General features: G+C 30.3%; 2 protein-coding genes across 5 annotated transcripts in view; one reads left to right on the top strand and one right to left on the bottom strand.

Annotated features, from left to right (window-relative positions):
- The first annotated feature begins 228 nt into the window (after window positions 1-228).
- LOC130666344 (microphthalmia-associated transcription factor) overlaps window positions 229-21,884 on the top strand; it is a 142,172-nt gene continuing 120,516 nt past the window's right edge. Inside the window, exon 1 of one of the 4 annotated variants that reach the window (XM_057467224.1) lies at window positions 229-1,122. In XM_057467224.1, the coding sequence (XP_057323207.1) occupies window positions 941-1,122 (182 nt within the window). In that variant the 5' untranslated portion in view covers window positions 229-940. Of the gene's footprint in view, window positions 1,123-20,285; window positions 20,912-21,884 lie in introns of those variants that run through there. The other 3 variants (XM_057467222.1, XM_057467223.1, XM_057467226.1) reach the window with 3 other exon arrangements.
- LOC130666345 (uncharacterized) lies at window positions 12,878-14,902 on the bottom strand. Its single transcript, XM_057467227.1, has 2 exons — window positions 13,468-14,902; window positions 12,878-13,103 (listed from the first exon to the last, which is right to left on the bottom strand). The coding sequence occupies exons 1-2, from the start codon at window positions 14,778-14,780 to the stop codon at window positions 13,100-13,102; spliced, it is 1,317 nt and encodes a 438-aa protein (XP_057323210.1). The 5' UTR covers window positions 14,781-14,902; the 3' UTR covers window positions 12,878-13,099.

The following is a 21,884-nucleotide window of genomic DNA, read 5'->3' as shown; positions in this document are numbered from 1 at the left end:
TTTTAACCAGTTTGCTTGCGGCGATCGTAACACGCTTTCATGTCGAATTAATAGCCTTATATTTGTGTTTTAAAGAGACTGCAAATAAGATATAAGATTTAATACGAACTCGGTAGATGGCATTGTCACAGTGATCCACGGATCCACGTCGACATGGTCGAAGCGGGACGATGCTAAGTGAGAGCGTGTCACGCGGGTTCTCTCAATTGAGATACCACGATCTAATAACGTGTACTCAACGCGTAGTCTATTCTATGAATCGCGTTTGATGGTACGTCCAATAGAGTTGGATAGCATTGTGTGTATATATTCTTTTGTGGTATATTCTATAGTTTTGCGCGTTTCTTTTAACCAATAAACATCTAATATTATGTCATATGCATTTTCAGCACTTGTCGTTATATCAGTTGTTGTGGATGAGCAGGTCGCTTCATATATTCATATGCGATATGCGATATGCGATATACAAATATTTACTAAAGAAAGATGTCAGATTCTATGTGAACTCTGGGCTTTAGCATGATAGATAAAATGATCCGTGTGATTTTTCACACTCGTCATAGTACACTTGGTAACATTATATGTTAATTATTTCCAACCGTGGAATTCCATATAAATCAATTTAAAATATATAAATAAATTTTAAAAAATCATATTTTACGGTTATAATAGCAGTGAAATATTAAGTGTTGAACGAGTTTAAATTTTAGTGATTCTTCACTTGATCTCTTTTGTTATCACGTACGAAAATAATTATAGTGTTTTTGAAGCTTGTGCTGCTGTTTTCATTATTAATTTATGTTCTCTTCTTCATATTATCTTATTAATTTGGTCAATGGGTACCATGCGCGTACCAGTCTCGACCCATTCAAGTGCAGTGAACATGCTTATAAATAATTAAAAGTGTTAAAAAAAAATTATTTAAAGTGTAAATTAAAAAATGGATAAAATAACGAATATGGAGGAATCAGGAATTGATATGGGTTTTGATCTTGCCGCGCTCACAAGTGATGAAAATGTCGATGTTGATTATAACGATTACGATCAGGTTCTGTCAATGCTCTGCAATTCTCAAGATTTTGTATATTATGAAATAAAAAGTCGGGCGCCAAATACATGCAGGTACGTAAATTGTAGCAAGTAATGACATCTCTTTAATTTTTAGTTTTATTTTCGAATCTAATAGTAAAAATTTATTAAACTACAACCCGGGTCGAAAAATTTGACCTGGTTTAGTCTGATTGGACTATTTGATCTGATTTTTATCTTTTATGAAAATTTTAAGCTGTTTTCGACCTGCTACTTTAAAAAACAAACGCGTTACGAGCAGACTAAATTAGATTAATTCGTGAACTTTAAAAAATTTTAGTTCTGAAAATTTACAAGGACAAAACTAGATTAAATCATGGACTTATAAAATTTTTATTTATGGGCAATATTTATGAAAAAATATTAAGTTGCAGAATTGATTATGTTTTATTTACTATCTTTTGTTTAAAAATGTCGGCAGTTAATGAAAATTTGACAGCTTAATTTTTTAGTTGTCTTCATTGAATATTTATATCATTGAATAAAAGTGATAAAACAACTCTTAAAATTTAAAGAATTTTCTCTTATTCACTGGATAAAATTGAAAATATTTTGGCATAAGAAAACATCAAAATTCTTGTGCTACGGAGAAAAATGTTGGCTCGAAATCTACCAATTTTTATTATGCTGTCGACCAAACTTGAAACAGAAAGTAAAGTATCCAAATAATTACTATGCTCTTATAAAAAATTATTATGCTGCATCAAAATTATTATAATGTATGGAAGTAATTGATATTGAAGCTCATCGATAAGTTTCTCGGGCGTAATAAGTAATGTGATACAGTATAATCATTTTTTGTAAGAGCACGATAATTTTTTGGATGCTTTACTCCCTGTTTCAAGTTTAGTCGACAGCATTGTAAAAATTGGTAGGTTTCGAGCCAACATTTTCTCTGTGTGACATCTTATTATGGAAGCGCATTAGCATGTTTTAAATACCAAGAAAATTAAAATAAATTAATAAATCTAGATTATTATTATTATTATTATTATTTATTTTTATAAAAAGTCCTGTATTTGTCCTTAAAAACAATTGAACACAGATATTACTAAATATTAGGACACTAAATATTATAGAAAATAAAGTCTGTTTTTAGTCTAAACGCGATTTAAAACAGACTAAATATCATACGAAAATAAGTCTGATATTAGCCTGGATAAGGAATAGTACGGGCAAAAACAGATTAAATTCTAATATAAAATAAATACGATTTATAAACTTGAATTAAAGGAAAAATATTTGAATTTATCATTTATTTTAAAACAGATCTAATTTTTTGACCCGGGAAGATAAATAAATAAAGAAATTTTCGGCATTATTTCGACAGGTGGTCGAAGTTCAGTTAAAACTATTCTATTACATGGTGACATATATCTGTGTTTTATGAAAAGCATTCTTTAACCGACGATACGGGACATTAATTATTCTAGTAGACAGATGTTATTTTGTTAGAGAGGCTTTTTATGATGGATAATTGGAACAGTTTAATTTTCTGAATAGTATGATACTGGTTCGAAAGGTTCGAAAGTGAGAGCGGGTTGCGCTTGAAAAGTGAAAGGAAGTGCATCCCGCAATGATGCATGTCTCAATATTGATCGATAGTTTTATTCATCTTGTACTAGAATTACAATACGATAAGTCATGTTTTTTTTTGCAATTTAGATTTTCTTGTTTATTAAATTTACCGACCTTGAAACTTGTGTCTCCTAAAAAAAGTATAATTATTATATATAGGGGAAGGAGGAGCTAAACGAGGGGGGGGGGGAATAACGTACCCCCAAAATTTTATAAAAAAAGTTTGTTTTTTAAACATTCGTAAATATAACTGAATATTATTTTGAATTTTTTTCTTTATTGTTTTCGAAAAATTCGGTTTCTGTACTAAAATAATATCAAATCAATTCGGTTTCTTTAACTTCCCGCGGGAGGAAAATTGAAAATTTTCAAAAAATTCGGGAAGTTCCCAGAGAGGAAAGTACCACGGGCCCAGGCTTGGCCCAGACTTGGCCCAACTTTGTAGAACCTTGGGCCAGGCTTGTAAGCCAGTCTTGGCCCAGCCTTGGTAGAAGCCTGGAATGATAATCTCGGGCCAAGCCTGGTTGCCAGACCTGGCCCATGCTTGGTTACCAGACCTGGCCCATGCTTGGTTGCCAGACCTGGCCCAGGCTTCCAGGAAACGAATAAATTTAATTTAAAAAAATTTATTATTATTAACCTTGTAGAATTCATGATCATTAACGTTTTAATTATCTAAGGGAGGTAAATGATGTGAAAAAAACTCGGTGGAAATTCTGCTGGACTCTGGGCGCGAACTGTCGTCCTTCTGATTACTGGATCCGAACGGTAGCTACTGGACGAACCTACTAACGTTGAACTGGTACATTTATATGATCTACTTATATAAACCATAGGTATATCCAAACTTGGGTAATCCTACCTTGGCCCAAGTCTGGGTTGCCATTGGATGGCCAAAGCTAGGTTACCCAGTCCTGGCCCAAGCCTGGCTTGCCATTGGATAGCCAAGACTAGGTTACCCAGTCTTGGCCCAAGCCCGGGTAATCATTGTAACGGCCAAGGCTAGGTTACCCAGTCCTGGCTTGCCATTGGATGGCCAAGGCTAGGTTACCAAGTCTTGGCCCAAGTCTGGCTTGCCATGGCTTGCCATGTCTTGAGGCCGTAAAAATTTGAACTTAATCGGTAGGGTGCGTTCAGAGATATTTCAAAAATAAAATTTTTTCGAAAATGTTTTATTTGGATAACTTTTAATTTGCTCGATGGATTGATTCCAAAATCTAATCAGCTCTAAAACTCTATAAGCCGCGTCGAATGCCACCTCAACCATCAAAATCGGTTCATTCGTTCAAGAGAAACCGTTGACGAAAGAATTCAAAAAAAATTTTTTCCTTGGTTTTTTTGAAATTTCTCAAAAACGGCTAAATAAATAAATTACAAAATTTGATCAGCTTTAGAACTTGATAAAACACGTCGATTGCCGCCTCAACCATCAAAATCAGTTAATTTGTTCGCGAGATATCGTGGGAGAAAGAAATGCTAAAAAATGGTTTTTTACAAAACAATGGCATACAAAAGTATTTGCGAGCTCGAAGAGCTCGAAAATGTCTTCACACTAATGTTTTCGAGCTCATCGAGCTCGAAAACAGCGGGAAGTTTTGGGGCTGGCCCGCAGGGTCAACTGACAGACCGATTTTTTTTTGGGCATTTGTTTAAAAACTTAAGGACTATGTATATGTGCCATAATAGGTAGCAGTTTCGTCCCGAGTACGTTAACGGACTCGTCAGAAAGACTATGCTAATCAAGCTCAAACCCTATATCGTGTTTCGCTTTACTCTACACTAGTGAAGGGAGGCGCATACCTTCCAATCTACTTGCGCTTTGAACTTGTTGAGTCGTTGTTATCCGTAAAAAAAATCAAATAACAGATATATGACAGCTTTCACGTACTCAAGAACTCCAATTATTGTAACTTTTAGATTCACCTTAAAAAACTCGACCGTCCGTCTTACAGCATTAAAAAAAAATTAATTTTTATATATTGTAACGGGTTTTTCACCACCGGGGATCTACCGGAGTGAAGTCCGAATACACTTACGATTATTGGCAACCTTGTTCAAAAATTATTAGTTGGGCGCCAGGTGATGTAACAATCACCAAATAAACAATTATCGAAATCGGCTCAGAGTGACGGATCGGGGAAAGGTCAGGCACTTAAGATTACGATAAATAATTGATCAGAATTAAACAAATAATCAGTCGTATTTTAATTACACAAAATCGTTGATCGGTATCACAAATCGAAAATAATCGGTTTACAAAACAAAGCAAACAAATGCCGTTGTCGGCTTGACTCGATATAAACAAAACAATATTATCAAAAAAAATCGTAGTTGATCGAAAAACACAATTAGTTCATTGCTCGGAGAAAACACATTCAGTTGTCGAAATAAAATAAACTTATTTTATTTTTCACAAGGAATACTTGACGAATGACGTCAGAGTATTGTATTCGTAAGGCTCGACTGCGGTACGAATGAGACACGGATAATCCGTAATTCTCAGAATTGCTCGATGAAATAAAATAAAATATAAAATAATATTTTATTTCGGTAACGCGTTCAATTTTACGATCACACAGTTATTACGCGAAATTAATTATTTTATTAATTAATTATTATTGCACTTCACTCGTTTATTAACAAATCGGTTGTACACTTTGTTCAGTTTCGGGCCGAGGCTTCGGCTTGTTCACTTGTTCACTTAATCGGTTGTTGTCGGTCGAAATTATTGGTCGCGATTAATTGTTCGTTGGTCAAACTCGGATTGATCTTACAGGTCGTAATTCAAATCGTTCATACGTCGGAATCGAGAATTGTTCAGAGTCGAATTGTTCAAAAATAAAAAAAACGTGGCCGTTCAGTACGGCGTCTATCTCGGATCTCTCTTGACAATCCATCCGTCGAGTCGATTCCTTGTTCAAAGTCGGAATCTTTGCTCATAGGTGTCACCAGAATTGGCTCACCGGATAACTATTTATTTTATTTAAATAATTTCAAACCTCGGGTTGATGTCGAATTTTTTCTCATGTTACAATATTAGATAATTTGTGGGATCTCATGTTACTTTCATCAATTTCTCAACCCTTCAAGTGCAAAGCTCGAATAGACATCATGTATTATAGACAATACTAAGGCCGGAAAATTGAATCCGCCTAGATTCAATCTAACACACAGAAAAAATGTAATTATAAGTAATTACTGTGTAAGCACTTGCAACTTCGAACAATGTGTGGAGCCCCTTTTCTATACAAATGCCATTTTTGTATTTATTATTTTCAAATATTTTGACAAATCCATGTCTGATATAGACGTTTAACGTTGTGTCGTTGGCTTTTTTGAATCATTCGTGATTGTTCCCTTAGAAATTTCATTTTAAAAAAATTATTGGCCTCTTCTCTCGATTTTGATCCAGTATTGGATTTGGTAATTCATAAGCTGACTCTCCATTTTCCATAGTTCATTTTAATATTCACGATGCCGAAACATTTACATAAATATTGTTTACTACAGATAATACTACCTGCCAAACACTACATACGTAAGCGATAATAATGATATTGAATGGATGTATTATACACAACACCCACGTCCTAGCTTACAAACGACCTATCGGATTCGATTCCATACAATTGCTTTTACACGCACGTACACACACACTCTATTTTGTATCTTGCCCAGCTCTTTTCGACTCCCCCCACTCTTTCAAAACACTAGGTTTGCTAATTAAGCGTTTCTCTTTCTGTGTCAGGGGTATATTCCTTAGTTGGGATAAAAATTTAAGATTGACCCTCACCCAAGCAGTTTAATTCTAAGAACTGAAATCCCTTTTTTTGAAGAATTTTTTCATAGTCACTAATTTAATTGAGAGAATGCTGGTCCTTCTGTCTTGTGTATGTTAAAGTTAAAGGATGAAGTGAATAGAGTGAGGTAGGTACCGAAGAAAACTTTATGAGAATGGAGACTTATTAAGCTTTATGTCTTAATGTTAACAGACAAGATACTACAGGAGTTTGCTTACACACAGTGATATTAATTATATGCTATCCCGCATGGAAAAGCTATATATTGTTAAAAGTATATAAAAAAATATATGGTGAATATGTGATAAATATATAGCGGCAAAAATATCTATATTGAAAAATATATGTTTTTTACATATATTCGATTATATATTTATCATAATATATTTACTTGTATATAATGTTTTGTATTTTTCTATATTTATCATGTCATATAATGCTCAATATATTCTTATCATACATGGATAGTATATATATAATTTATAAGTATAATATAATAAACTTGATATATATATCCATATATTTTGACTCATATAATTAGTGGTATATGGTCTCTATATAATTGATTATATATGAAAGAATTTATATGATTAAATATATGGTTCGCGGTACATTGGAATTATATTTTTCTAGTATATTAAAACTTAGATTTTTCGCAATATATTGAAAATTATATTTTTTCAATATACTTTTTCAATTTCTACACAATTCCACAAAAAAAGTCAAATTTATTATTTTTTCTCCTTCTTTTCATTGAGCTTATATTTACTGGCAATAACCTAAGAAAAGTAAAAAAAGTGCCATATATTTTACAATATATTGGAAACCATATATTTTGCAATATATTGGAAAACATATATAAAAAATATAAAAAATACTATATATTAATTAATATACTACTTTCAATATAATATGTCAATATAAAAAAGATATATTAAAATATATATGTAAAACATACATAAAAAGTCATATATTGATAAATATATTGATAATCTATTCTAGCAATATATTTTTTTTCAATATATTATCATATATTAATACGGCAAAAATATAAATATTATTTTATATATAGTACAATATATCACATTATAATATTCATATGTTCTATCATATATGTTTTCACATATAAAGTTTTTTCATGCGGGATACTTGGAGTTTAAATCTTATACCTTATATATAATATAAAAGAGAAGGTGTTTGTGCCTATAGTACGATTTGCAGCCAAAACTAAACATCGTGAACGAATAGTGCTTGTGTGTGTTAGTAGTCATGAGTCTCCTATGGTGCAAGGGGGTGGTTGCGAATTGATAACTATAAGGGTGTTAAAGATATGGGGATCAAAAAAAGATGAACTTTCAAAATGTGTCTATGATTGGTTCGAAATGTTCTAGATTGTTCAAGAAATTTCAAGAATAATCTAGATATTTCGGAAATAATCTTGAAATCTTAGTTCTAAAATATAAATTAATTTTCTAAATTATTTGAAAATTAATTCTAATTAATCTAAAATGTTCTGGATTGTTCTAAAAATTTCGAGACACATTTGGAATGCTACAAATTATACTTAGTTGATTTAAATCTAATAAAAATGATTCTAATCAGTCTAGAATGTTTTGCAATGTTCTGGAAATTAGATAACATTCTAGAAAATTCTAATACATACACGGAAAAAAAATTCTACCAAAATTTACGATGTTAACATCGTAATCTCGGACTAGACTTTTATTAATGTCAATTTTTAAATGTTTTATTTCAAAATTTATTATGTGGGTTATATTTTTTACTATTTAACATCGTAATTTTAACAAAGACTTTTAGGATTAAAAATTACTGCAAAAATTACAATTTAACATCGTAAAAAAAAATAAATAAAAATTACACTTTAAAAACTATATTTATTCGTACATTTAATATTTCTATTTACTTTTTAACAAAATAAATATTACAGTGCTGCCTCTGTTATAATACGATGGAAGCTATAAAAAGTACGATGTTAAATCGTACTTTTTAAATAGTAACTGGGTCCTCTGCAAGTCGTTTATATGGATCTTAAAAACAACATATAGTGTAGGCCCTTCAGTGGCCGAGTGGTCCAAGGCGTCGTACACTTCGCACTCGAAAGGAGACTCGGGTTCGAATCCAACTGCCGAACGATTATTATTTTAATCTTTTATTCAAAATTTCTCTTCAAATTTTACGATGTTAAATCGTAATTTATATTAAAGAGCTTAAGACTTCGTATTATTTATCTGAAGTATTATTTCTTAAATGAAATTTCCAGCCCTACGTCGTAAAAATTACAATGTGAAAAGTCTAGTCAACCAATACAATAATTAATAGGACAAATTACGATGTTAGCATTGTAAATTTAACTGTAGCATTAAAAATTTTGAAAATATTCTAAAAATTGAAAAATACATTTTAAAGCCGTAAATTACACGAAAATAATCGGAACAACCCGATCGAAAAATATTTTAGAACGATCGGAATTAATTTGAAGTGATGTTCGATATTCGAATATTTTAGAACTTATCAGATCATTTTCGAAATTTTCAGAGCAATCCAGAAAATTTAACACATAAAAAAATGCACCACCAAAAAAAAAAAAAACCCAGCGGAGTGGGTGGCCGCAGCTAGTATAAATATAGAATATTTATTCGTATGATTTAGCTCTAGTAAAGTTTTTTTTATTCACTCACCAAGTGACATTGCTGTACAAGTTGAAAAAAAATGCCATCTAAATTTCAGATCTAAATACTTTCTATTTATTTTAAAGTGTTTTCATTTAAAATACTTAGAAAATCTGATGATTTTTTATCGATTATCATGAATACTAAAACTTACTTCATCAAGAGATACACAGGATGACTACATCAAGACTCGTAGATTTACCATACTCGAATACCATAATTAGAATAAAATGACCTCAACCTTACTTTATTTACATGGATTGGGTTACGTATCATAATCATTTTATTATAATCAATTAAATTTTGAAAAATTGGTTATTTTATTTTATATTTAAAAAAATATTAACTATATGTAAGACTAAAAATATTGTCATCGTAACTAATTTTTCTGAATTCGAAAATAATGAAAAAATCATTATATCTCAGCAGCGAATTGTCGTACAGAGAAACAAAAAAAGCAAATTGTAGCTGAATAAATTTCCTGAACGAGCCATGAATTGAGTTTTTGGAAAAAAAATTTCCCCGCCCCGTAGACCTAAAGAACAAAACTAGAAAATTTAGAAAACTTTTGTCTCGACCTATTTCTTATGATTCCGCAAAAACTGTGGCTCGAAAAATTATTTTACTGGAAGATCTTTAAACTAGAGATTTCAAGCTTCAATTTGCCTTTATTTATTTTTTCGATACGATCATTTTTCACAAAAATACAGCCTTCCAAAAATCACTAAAAAATTCATAAAATTTTCTTGTTCCTTTAATTTTTTGGATAAGTGTATTTGAGATCTTCAGCCGTTTTTCAATTTAGTTGTTAGAGTAAAGCGTTTACGAGCTCAAAAAGCTTAAAATTACAATTTTTAACGAGGGATTTCTTTTTTTGCATCTTTTAATTTTTGAGACCAGTGTATATAAGCATGTGCTTATCTGTTTGCTTGGAATTTTATTAATTATATTATATCAGTGGAGAGAACTATTTTTAGGGAATAAGACGAAGCCGCGTCTGACCACTTATCCAGGCGTCGTGTTAACTAACTCAGAGAACTAGTACCACGGGTAGACCTTCCAAACCCACCTTGAGCTGATATTCTCTCTATTTCCTACGATGACCTAGGGTTATGATCCAAAAACGTTTGGACCCGTGGTAATTGTGGTGAGATCCCACATACTACGAGAGTATGTTCATTTGAATGCTCTTTCGGAAAATGGTCACCTTTGATCACTTTAAACCGAGTAAAAAAATACTTGAGATAAGTCTGAAATGTTTCTAAACAAAAACAAAAATTTTTCAAGCTGAATAATTCTATTCTTGAATAAAGATAGTTATTTATTCAATAAAGAAATTAGCTTCTAAATCCAAATTTTGTTGTTATTTGAATCAAATACAAATTGTAAGCTTGATTCAAGAAAAAATATGGGAAGAACGTAAATTCCTTAGTTCAAGTAATCCTTTTTTTCTGTGTAAAAATTGGTTAGTCAAGATTGGAACTTTTTTTTTTTGTTTGGAAATAATTTTGTCATTGGAAGGATCAATTTAAATAAATCACCCAATATTTCATGTCAATTGGAACAAAGGAACCATTTAATTTTTTTATAGAACGGATTTTTATTTAGCAACAAAATAATTTTTACGTTGCACAAAATTATTGATAGCGATAACTAAAGATTCTCCATCAATACAAAAAACATTTTATTTCTAGGTAAATTCTCTGGCATTAGTTAATTATGAAAAAATAAAATGAAAAATATTTTAGCTCTTATTTAAAAATTTAAGTCTCGTTTTACGCATAAAAATCTTGTATTTGCCATCAAATTACAATTTTTACACCTCTCCACATCGAGGTTAAATAGAATTAAAAAAAAAAAATAATAAGATTTATATAAGACTTTACGCAACGATCAGTTATCAATAGCATGCAAATTATTCTAAAATGTAATATGTGCATAAGAATGTTAAATGTTCGGATGCAATTGTTTTTGGATAAATAAGTATTAATACTTAACGCTTAAAAGGAATAAATATGTACTGAATAATTCGTGTTACCAACTGAAGCATGAGTTGATTTACTAATTTAATTGACAAGTTTCACAATAAGATGATGCTAAAACTAAATAAGTATATTAATGTAAAAATAACTCTGGAGCGATGATATAAACACCGAGAAAAAAATATAGAGAATTTTACTTGAAAATATGATTTGAAATTACTAAATTCATATTGTAAATTTAAAATGCAATTGAAATTTTGTAATTATTACCATCTTTAGAATATAAATTTTGTTTATATTTAGCAGTCGTTAATATTTGAGTATGCCAATAAATATAAACTGCATTGGCAAACTTGAATATATGTTTAGTAGGGTGATCCAAAAAATAACAAACTATTTTTTTTTCTTCCAAACAGGTTCAAAAGTTTCATTTAGATAAAAAAAGACGCCTGTGAAAATTAGAGCTCTTAATATTAACATTAAGAAGTTCCTCATCGCACTTTTCTATTTTCCATAAGAATAACATGGGAAAAATTTTTTTTACGTCTTCTGATTTTTACAAGTAGCTAACGATGCGTCATAGGAATAAATGGCAGGCACATTTTTGTAGGGAATTGAATGCTCTACAAAAAAAGATTCTTATCATTTTTTGAGGAATCTATTTGTTCAAAAGTTATTTGAGGTTGAAGTCGAATTCATTTTAAATTTTGAGATTTTCTACTTTTCCGGCGAAACTATCAGACTTATTACAAAATATCATCAGACCTTTTTTGTAGACAATTTTATTCCCTAGAAGTTATTTCTCATAAAGTTTTTTCGAATTCCGCATTGTTTTCTAGTTATTTTTATTTTAATGTCATGCTCATAAAAAAATAGTCTTCTGATCGATTTTAAGAGCTTGACATTAAAATAAAAATAACTAAAAAACAATGCGGAATTCGAAAAAACTTTATGAGAAATAACTTCTAGGGAATAAAATTGTCTACAAAAAAGGTCTGATGATATTTTGTAATAAGTCTGATAGTTTCGCCGGAAAAGTAGAAAATCTCAAAATTTAAAATGAATTCGACTTCAACCTCAAATAACTTTTGAACAAATAGATTCCTCAAAAAATAATAAGAATCTTTTTTTGTAGAGCATTCAATTCCCTACAAAAACATGCGTGCCAATTATTCCTATGACGCATCGTTATCTACTTATAAAAATCAGAAGACATAAAAAAAATTTTTCCCATGTTATTCTTATGGGAAATAGAAAAGTGCGATGAGGAACCTCTTAATGTTAATATTAAGAGCTCTAATTTTCACAGGCGTCTTTTTTTATCTAAACGAAACTTTTGAACCTGTTTGGAAGAAAAAAAAAAAATTTGTTATTTTTTGGATCACCCTAATGTTTAGTGAATCTTACAATCAAACATAATAGAATGGAATTAAATAAAATTAAATTTTTATTGGTTTTTCAACTTTTTATTATTAATATTTGTGATGCGTATGTTAGTTTGGTGTGAATTTTTATATTTAAAAATGACGACTTGACCGAGATTCGAACCCTAATCTCCCGCGTACGAATCCTGTCTTCAGTCTGTCGGCCCGATGTCTCTCTTGAACAAGTCTCTGAACTTGTAATAGATATTTGTATACGCTACTCTTCCAATTGTTGATTTTATTGATCTGGTTTCGAAAAACTACGCACCGTTTAGTAATTTTTAGTTACTGTATAATGTTTAAGGGGTTAGGGGTACTCAGGGGTATGAAAAAATGATGATTTTCAATAATTTTTTTTTTGTAGTTAATTACTTTATTTGACAAAAATAAAAACATAGCTTTATTAGAACACGTTTCGATTTGACTTCACGAAAATTTCAAAAAAAAAAATTAATAATTCAAAAAGTTATCGCTGTTTTTGTAGAGCCCGTTCCTCCCGAAGTCCTTTGCGGTGATCATCATAAGTCCTTGGAGATTCATCTAAAATCAATCGGACAAGAAAAATTAGTTTTATTAATAGATAATCTTGTGCCTGATCGAAGCTTTTTTTTTTTTTTTCGAAATTAACAAAATGGCGGCCTCAGGAAATTTTTTTCAAATTTTCGAGAAAAAAACCGACAGTTTATTGTTAAAAAAAAATCGAAATTTTTGAAAAAAAAAAAAATCCTTCGATCAGGCACGAGTTTTTAATGTATTTCAAAAGTACAATAAATTTTATTGAAATCTACCGAGCAGTTTTTAAGTTACAGTGATCACCAGTTCAGAAAACATAGTTTTGAGAAAAACGCATTTAAAGTTTTGCTATGGATTTATGTCGAATTATAAGAATTATTTAATAACTTACACTGAGTCATCTATTCCTGGACCATATAATAGCTCTTCAGCCGAAATAGCAGCTTCCAAAATATCGATTTGCTGGTGCCTACGTTGCAATCGACCTTCTCGGGTGTTATCGTTAGCGCGCTTATCTGCTACTTTGATACGTGCAGCATCCATTCTTTCTGCATACCGATGAGAATTAGGCCCACAATTAAGTCCTAGTGTATTCATCAAGACTAATAATGAATTTATACCCTCATTAAATATACACATAGCAACGTATGCAGCTATTTGTACGATAGTAAAACTAGTATTTACCGTTTTTGGGCATATTTTCCATACTAGTTGGTTAAAGCTTTCATTATTATTCTGATTGAATCCACCTATAATTCCTGAATAGGTCTTGGAGTCACCATCACCAATATAGTTGGCATACTTAACTCCATATTTAGTTTCAGAATACGAAAACATTTCGACCATCGCATCCACCTCCATTTTCCCAGAAGACCCTTGATGATTAGCAGAACACACATCTTCATGCGATTGATACCATTCCTCGAACTCAACAGTATTTGTTTTTTTTTTCCAATACTCACATAGCTTACAATATGCACTTTTAATGTTTATGTCAAGAATCTTTCCAGTAAAATAGCCAATTATAGAAGAAACTCCAAATGACGATGTATATCCCCGTTTTTGCCAGGTTCCATCTCCCGATACAGTTAGATGATTTATATCTTCATTTTCAGTTGTTGGCATTGCTTGCTTTTCTTCATTCACAGCTTTCGTCATGAAGGTTTCTGCGACGGCTTTACTACAATTCAAAATCTGTTTCAGTAAAATTGTATGCGTAGATTTATCTAAAAAAGACGGCATGTCCATCAGGCCGCAAAACTTGCACAATCCTTCGTATCCTATTCCTAGTATTCTCATTACAAAAATGAAACGTCTGTTTATTTCATAAGAATGCCCAACGAAAGAACAGGAAGGAATATATTCATTTCCACAGTTATTACATGCAACTACAATTTTGAATCCCAGCCCACGTGTACTTGCTGTTTGAAACACTACATTTCCATCACATTTTTTACATTTTATAAGAGCAGAAATTGCAGTGAATACCTGAATAAAATTTATTATTCGAAATTCAGTACTGCTGTCTTCAGGTACATCATCTTCAGTGTTTTGTTTTAATTTTTTAGAAGATGTACTCTGAATACTTTCATCACGTTCGGCTGTTTTCGGATTAAAAACATTCTTTCTTTTGACTGAACGCGACTTATTAATTTTTTCAGAACTCCGAAGTTCTCTTGAAACCTTTCTAGAATCACGTCCCATGGTTAATAATTTAATTCACTTGAGAAATAATTTATCACAAAACTATCGACTGATCAGTGCAACGACTACAGGTATACTGGCAACCAAAAATTATTTTTCAGTTCTTGTACTACCTACAAATTGTGAATATATATATATATATATATATATATATATATATATATATATATAATTATACATACATTAAAATGGGGAGATATTCATGACAATGAAACCCGAAAGGTCGGTTGCTTGCAGCTGTTTCTAGCTACCTGCTCTCGAATGCCACGTAGCACCCGAGCGTCCTTTGGTCATTGTTAAATAACTCGAAAAGAATTTGTCGGATTCACTTCAAATTTTCACACAATATTTTTAAAATATTATACTTTAAGAAAATGCAAAAAAAAAAAAATCGATTTTTTGAAAATTCTGACTACCCCTAACCCCTTAATACTGCGCTTTTCATCTGATTTACATAAGTTACTAAACAGATTAAAATTTTTGCATACTGAAGATTATTCAATGCATATGTTCAGTTGATTTTTATATTTTAACAGAACAAAAATCGTTAAATCGTACAATGAAATATGTTACTAGACGTTTAGTAATAATGTAGTATACTCTTTAAAAAAATGGATATTCTATTTCTACAGAATAAGAATGAATTATAATAATAAATGTAATAGTATTAGACCAGTCATTTTACTCCTAGGCTACCTAAAACTCGATGCTATGTAAACTTAAATTTTTTCAAAAATTTCTAAAAATCGAAAGAAATAAAAAAATCAACAATGTACAAAAATCGGTGAAATGGAAATTTTGACATTAACAAAAAACTAAAAAAAAATAGATACCGCATATTTTGAAATAATTTTGAAACCGATGAAATGCATCAAAATGCAATATATCACAAATAATATAGGGGAGGGTGGGGCAGAGCGGCCCCCCTGAAATTTTGACCAAAAAAAAAATTTTTTTTTTTTCGACTAATTACTATAAATCCGATATGTTTGCGCATTTTCACCCCTACGCATGACATTCGGGGCAAAATGGTCAAGCCCAAAATTTTGAAAAAGTGATTTTTTCATATTTTTATCGTCAAATTAAAAAAAAATGATTATAATTCCACATTTCTAGCCCTACGCATAACACCTGGGGCAAAATGGACCAGCCGAAACTTCCGAAAAAATTATTTTTTCATATTTTTCGGCCGTTTCTTTATGTAAGAGGCAAATTTGGTCACTAAAAATTTATAAAAATTAAATTTTTTTTTTTAGTTGATGAATTTTTGAAATAAAGTAAAATTATAGAATTGGTTTTTTTTTTATTAAATAACAATTAGTTATTAAGGTAATCGAGAGTGAACGATTTTTTACGCTTTAAAAAATTTTTTTCGAGTAATATAAAACCAAAAATAGTTGTCAAGAGAAAGAAATATATTCTTAATGATGAAAACAATTTAAAAAAAAAAACGAAAAAAAAAATTTTTTTTATCACTTTTTGAAGGGGGGCGCTCTGCCCCACAAAAAAAAAAAAAAATTTTCAGAATTTTGGCAAAATGTCCATAAATTTGTTCGAAATAGGACAAAAGTAAAGTGATCATATGGTTGAAAGCCACAAAAAATAATAATTCGCTTAAGGGGGCCGCTCTGCCCCACCCTCCCCTATATATAGCAATCCTTCAGGTAAACATATAATGATAGTTAACATTTTGTGATTTTTACGATATATTTAGTGATAAATAGTGCAAGTAATGTATTGATTGATTTAAATGTTCATGACTTGATCCCACATTTAATGTTTAATTTGCATTACTGTAATGTTCATTTTTCTAAAAATAATTTTGAATCGAAAATTCCTACTCGAAAGTTCTTTGGTTCTTAATTTTTTTATACTTCATTACAACTCTACCGTTAAATTTTATTTTTTATCATTACATAACATTACAAGATCTATTAAAAAATTAGTTGGTTGTGAACATATTTATTACATTTTAACACTCGTTATCATTATCTGTCAGATAGCTCAAAGATAAATGACTATGCATGTAAAAAATGGAATTTAATTTCAATATAAAAACTAAATGATAGTTATGTTAATAGTTTACCACCGGACAATGTATTCGCTATAACAAGTTTCCTTTAAGAAAATTTCGAATGTAAAAATATATAGACGATGAAAAGTATGAAAGTTTTAGCGGAAATAGATTTAAAATTTCAACTGCAACCATTCTAGATATTATCCGGAGAAAAATATAAGACTGGTTAACGAGGCGTTGAGAGCGGATATTGTAGAATGATTATCGTTTTAACCAATGTGTTTACTCTTTTTATCTATTGCTCTATTTCAGTTGAGCATTACAGCTGAAAAATATAACTTAAAGTGACACTAGTAGAACTTTTATTATTCTTGAGTACGTACTTACCTTATTTATACAACCTCTTTGACTTTTTCTTATTCTATTTATTTATTTATTGAATTAGTGACTATTATCAAACAAATATAATAGCAAAAGCAACCGTTTTAACAGGGGTTCGTACTTTTATCTCTATTACACTCAAGTCCACGAACGGTACTATCTTTGTTGCACTTGTGCAGTAAATGGAAACTTTGGCCGAGTTTTTCTCTTTAAACAAATGGATATTGTCAAACAATTTAAGCGCACTTCGCAAGATTAGACAGTAGTGCATCAATGTGCGGTCAGTATTTTGTGTTTAGAGATTTTATTTCCGAAAAAAACTCAGCTGAAAATATCTGATAACCCCTGTTAATTCAATTCGATGGGTATAAAAACAATATATGAGCTACACGGAAAGAAAATTATGGCAGCGGTTCCCATAATTTTGTGAAATTTTTTCCTATACCATCATAGGAATTACGACCATAAATTATGAGAGGAATAGTTCCTATAATTTATAGGAATACTTTCTATAATATTATAGAAACCATTCCCGTAATATTATGGGAATGGTTCCGATAATAGTATGGGAACTATTCCCATAGTATTATGGGAATGATTCCCATAATGCAATTGGAATGGTTTGTATACCATTATGGGAATCATTCCCATAATATTATGGGAATAGTTCCCATACATTATAGGAACCATTCCTATAATATTATGGGAATGGTTCCCATATTATCATGAAAAAATTAATTTAAAGAAGTGCGGTAATCATTTCTACAATACACAGAAATATTATTAAACATAAAAACAAAAATTCAAACATTGAAAAAAAAAAATCGTATTTGGCAAAAAAACATTAAAATTTTTAACAAGAATTTTTTGTCAGCACAAAACATTCAAGAAAATTCAAATTTTGGGAAATTTCTACACTATTGTGCAAAAAAAAAATTTTATGATACTATAGGGATGGTTCCCATAACATTATGGGAATAGTTCCCATAATATTATAGGAATAGTTCCTATACCAATATGGGAACCATTCCCATAATTGTATGGGAACCATTCCCATATCATTATGGGAACTATTCCCATAATAGTATGGGAACTATTCTCATACTATTATGGTAATGGTTCCCATAATATATGGGAACCATCCCTATAGTAGTATAGGTACTATTTCCATACCATTATGGGAACCATTCCCATAATGCATAGCAAAACTTCCCATAATTTTCTTTCCGTGTACAAATAAAACGAAAGAAATTTTTTTTTATAAAATTCCAATTATAATTCAGTTTTCGATTCCAAAAGACTATTTTTAAAACATAAATGTTATTCATCATACACAAAATATTGTAAATTTAAATACATTTTAATTCTCCCGAGTTATCGGTGTCTGTTTATTGAAGAAAGTTTGGCGAGAACCAGACAACATGCAGTATCTTGGAAGTTTTGTTAAATAAAGCTTTTCTTTAAATTCGCTTCAAATTGTGATCCATTACTTGTACAACTTTTTTTCAATCAACTTGATGGGCATCTGCTCAGGAGAGTTATTTTTGAAATTTTCTTAGCTTTCCTAAATTTGTTGTTTTTGGCATTCTTATTTCTAAATAGTATTGTGAATCATATTTCCCGCACAAGCTTGCCTGCACGGAAAGAATTTTTCGTGAAAAATTACTCTCTAATTTCGAGTGATCCTGGGCCGTTGCAAAAAATTGGTATTTTTTGTTTTAAATTTAATATTTTTTGTTTAAATATTAACGTTGCTAAACTATGTTTTACTCTACTACTGAGTAATTTTTTAAAAGTCTTATATTTAATCGATTATTGTGAATATCTCATCTTAATCTATTAATTTTTACTCCCCAATATACCATTCTTTTAAACCCATTAACTGTTTGATGAAAAACTGCTTATAACTCGAATAAATTTTCTAATCTATGGAAGTAATTTTTACTCTAAACTGCAGGGTAATATTTTAGTAGTCTCCGTTAATCTTCGGTTAATATCAGCTTCAATTAAATGTCTTTTATTTTGCTCGCGACAACTTACATGTTACGCACACAAACGTAGGGCTGGAAAAAAAGACGATCTCTGTATCTCTCTATAACTTAATATTTATTTAAAAAAAAAAAAAAAAATTTGTAGTTTTTCTTTTTCAACACAATAAGAGTAATATTTTTTTTTTTATTCTTTTTAAAAATATTTATTTTAAGTCATATTCTAAGACAATTAGATGGTTTTTAGATTTTTTATAGAAATGTCAGCCTATTAATTGTAATTTTTATTGTAATTCAATATAAATTTTATAAATTGAATAATCAACTTTTTATCATAACCTACAAGTAAAAATTGAATCAGAGAGAATTTATTTAGACATCCGCTAGGGGTAATTTTTACTCGTAATTGTGAGTAAAAATTAATCTGATTAATTTTTACTCACTGAAAGAGTAAAATTTCGTAATTCGAAAGTAAAAAGTCGTTATGGCCCAAGATTACTCGATTTAGAGTCATTTTTAGAATAAATAACATGGCAATATTCATACGAAAATTCTTTCCGTGCGTTAATTACCATTTTGAGATTTTATACGATGTGTGGGAGAGAAGAGCCGATTGAACTAAATTCCTATTATGATTTGTATTTCGATAAAGTTAAGAAAAATCAATGACTTTTTTCCAATAAAATATCCGGGAAAAAAACTTTTTATAAAATTTCATAAAGTTTAAAAAATTTCATTAAATTCTGTATGATGTAATATGATTATTTTATTTCATAAGAATATTTTTTCTTTTATTTTTATATTAAAATTAAAAACAAAACAAAAAAGTTCTTTTCCCTTTTACATTTTCTCAATCTCAATAGTTACAGTTATAGAATACTAATAAAAATATCAACAAGGTCAGCTTTTGATATAAATGCACTCAATTCTAACTTGTATTTTATTTTCTTTCCATTACTTTTATAATAACTCATAGCTTTATCAGATTCTTGTTCGTTTAAAAATAATATCCGAAGGTTGCTTACAAAATCCTACTGCAGGGCATAAAGTGTTCGGTAGGGTTAATTATATTTCTATAATTTTCATAAGAAATAGTGACTAAGATTCAAACGCAAAGTTATAATAAAATAACAGGCATGCGTTGAGTAAATATACTAAGATTTTTACGTCACTATTTTGGCATAAACGTTTGTTGAAGTTGTATCATTACTAGTACGGTAAATTTTAGTAACGTCGCGACATTTGGAGCCGTTTGATCGCGTAGAGACGTTATCCGTAGTCAGACGTTCGGACATGCGTGCCGTGTCAGAAGCGACCCGTCAAATTGTCGAATTCGAAGAACTTGTGTCACGCATGGATAACATAAATGATTTGCACAGTAGTAATGAGAGTAACTCTTCAATTCCTGTATGTCGACGTCCCGCAAATCCACTTGTATCTTCTTATACCCCAGCTCGGGAAAAGTATCCGCAATATCCGCATCAAGAAGGGTCGTCCTCATTCCCACAGACTCAAGAAGATGCGAAGCGTGTCCGGATAAATATAGGTATTGATGAAGATCTTCGGATGATTCTTGAGATGGATCCGTCAATAGTTGATAGGCAGTTATCTCCAACATCCCAAACTCAGCCTGACGTCCCAACTATTCCGTTCAATCAAACGGTTGGCAATACTGTGGGCAAAAATTCTTGGATACCCAACACTTTGTTTACACGGCTACCGCAGAAACATCAATCACAAGGCTGGTACAGCATTCGAGATTAACTATAATTGTTAAGATTTTTTATTCTTATTTAATATTTTATTAATATACGATGTATATCATTATTATATATTCGTTTTAATGGCGAGTAACAATGAAAGTAATAGGGTTAATCACCGAGATGACAATCAAGAGGATTGATAAATACGTCCGTACTTATATTGCTTGTTTGTGCTCTTGGTTATAATTGATTGCTTCAGAATCTGTGTTATGCACAGAATTGATGACGCGACGTATATCTGTCGAATGTTATGTGGCTACTTGCCATGAAATGTATTGCGTACATTATATATACCAAGAGGATGAAATTTAATGTTGATTCTTGGATGTCGTCCATGATTATTATGATTTAGTGATTAATTATTGAGTTGACATATAGCGTATTTTAAAAAACACAATTTTTTAATTATATACACTGATAGAAAAACTATCTTGATTCAAGAAAAATTTTTTCTTCAAAATGTGGTTCTTGTTTCAAAATTTTTAACTGTTTTAATTCAAGAAATAAGTCCTTGAACCAAAAAATTGAAATTCTCGGATAGAGAAAAAAAATTCTTTGTTTGAGAATTTGATTTTTCGATGAAGCCTTTTTTGTTTTGAAACAAAATTCTGACATATTTCGTTCAAGAATTTCTTGCTCTTGGATTAAGATAGGCAGAATCTAGGTTTAAGACATTGCCGACTCGTTTCGAGAATGGCGCGATTTTTAAATCAAGATATCAATTTACTCAGCTTGAAAAAAAACTTTTTTTTTATTTTAAAAATAAAAAGTTTTAAAGTGATTTTTTAAGACTACATTCATTTACTTCAGATATGTTAAAGTAGAAATTTATTTTTAAAAAAATTTTTTTTTTCATTACTTTAAAAACATCTTCTATCAAGGAATTATTACTTGAACCAAAAATTTAAAGTTCTTAAAATAATAATACGACATTTTTAGTTGAAGACAAGTGGTC

Source organism: Microplitis mediator, chromosome 4 (assembly GCF_029852145.1).
Source record: "Microplitis mediator isolate UGA2020A chromosome 4, iyMicMedi2.1, whole genome shotgun sequence".
Lineage (NCBI taxonomy): Eukaryota > Metazoa > Arthropoda > Insecta > Hymenoptera > Braconidae > Microplitis > Microplitis mediator.
This window is presented reverse-complemented; position numbering and strand designations above follow the sequence as displayed.

Bases quoted from the DNA above. Each gene is read 5' to 3' on its own strand.
- LOC130666345 (XM_057467227.1), bottom strand. From the start codon at position 14,780: ATGGGACGTGATTCTAGAAAGGTTTCAAGAGAACTTCGGAGTTCTGAA.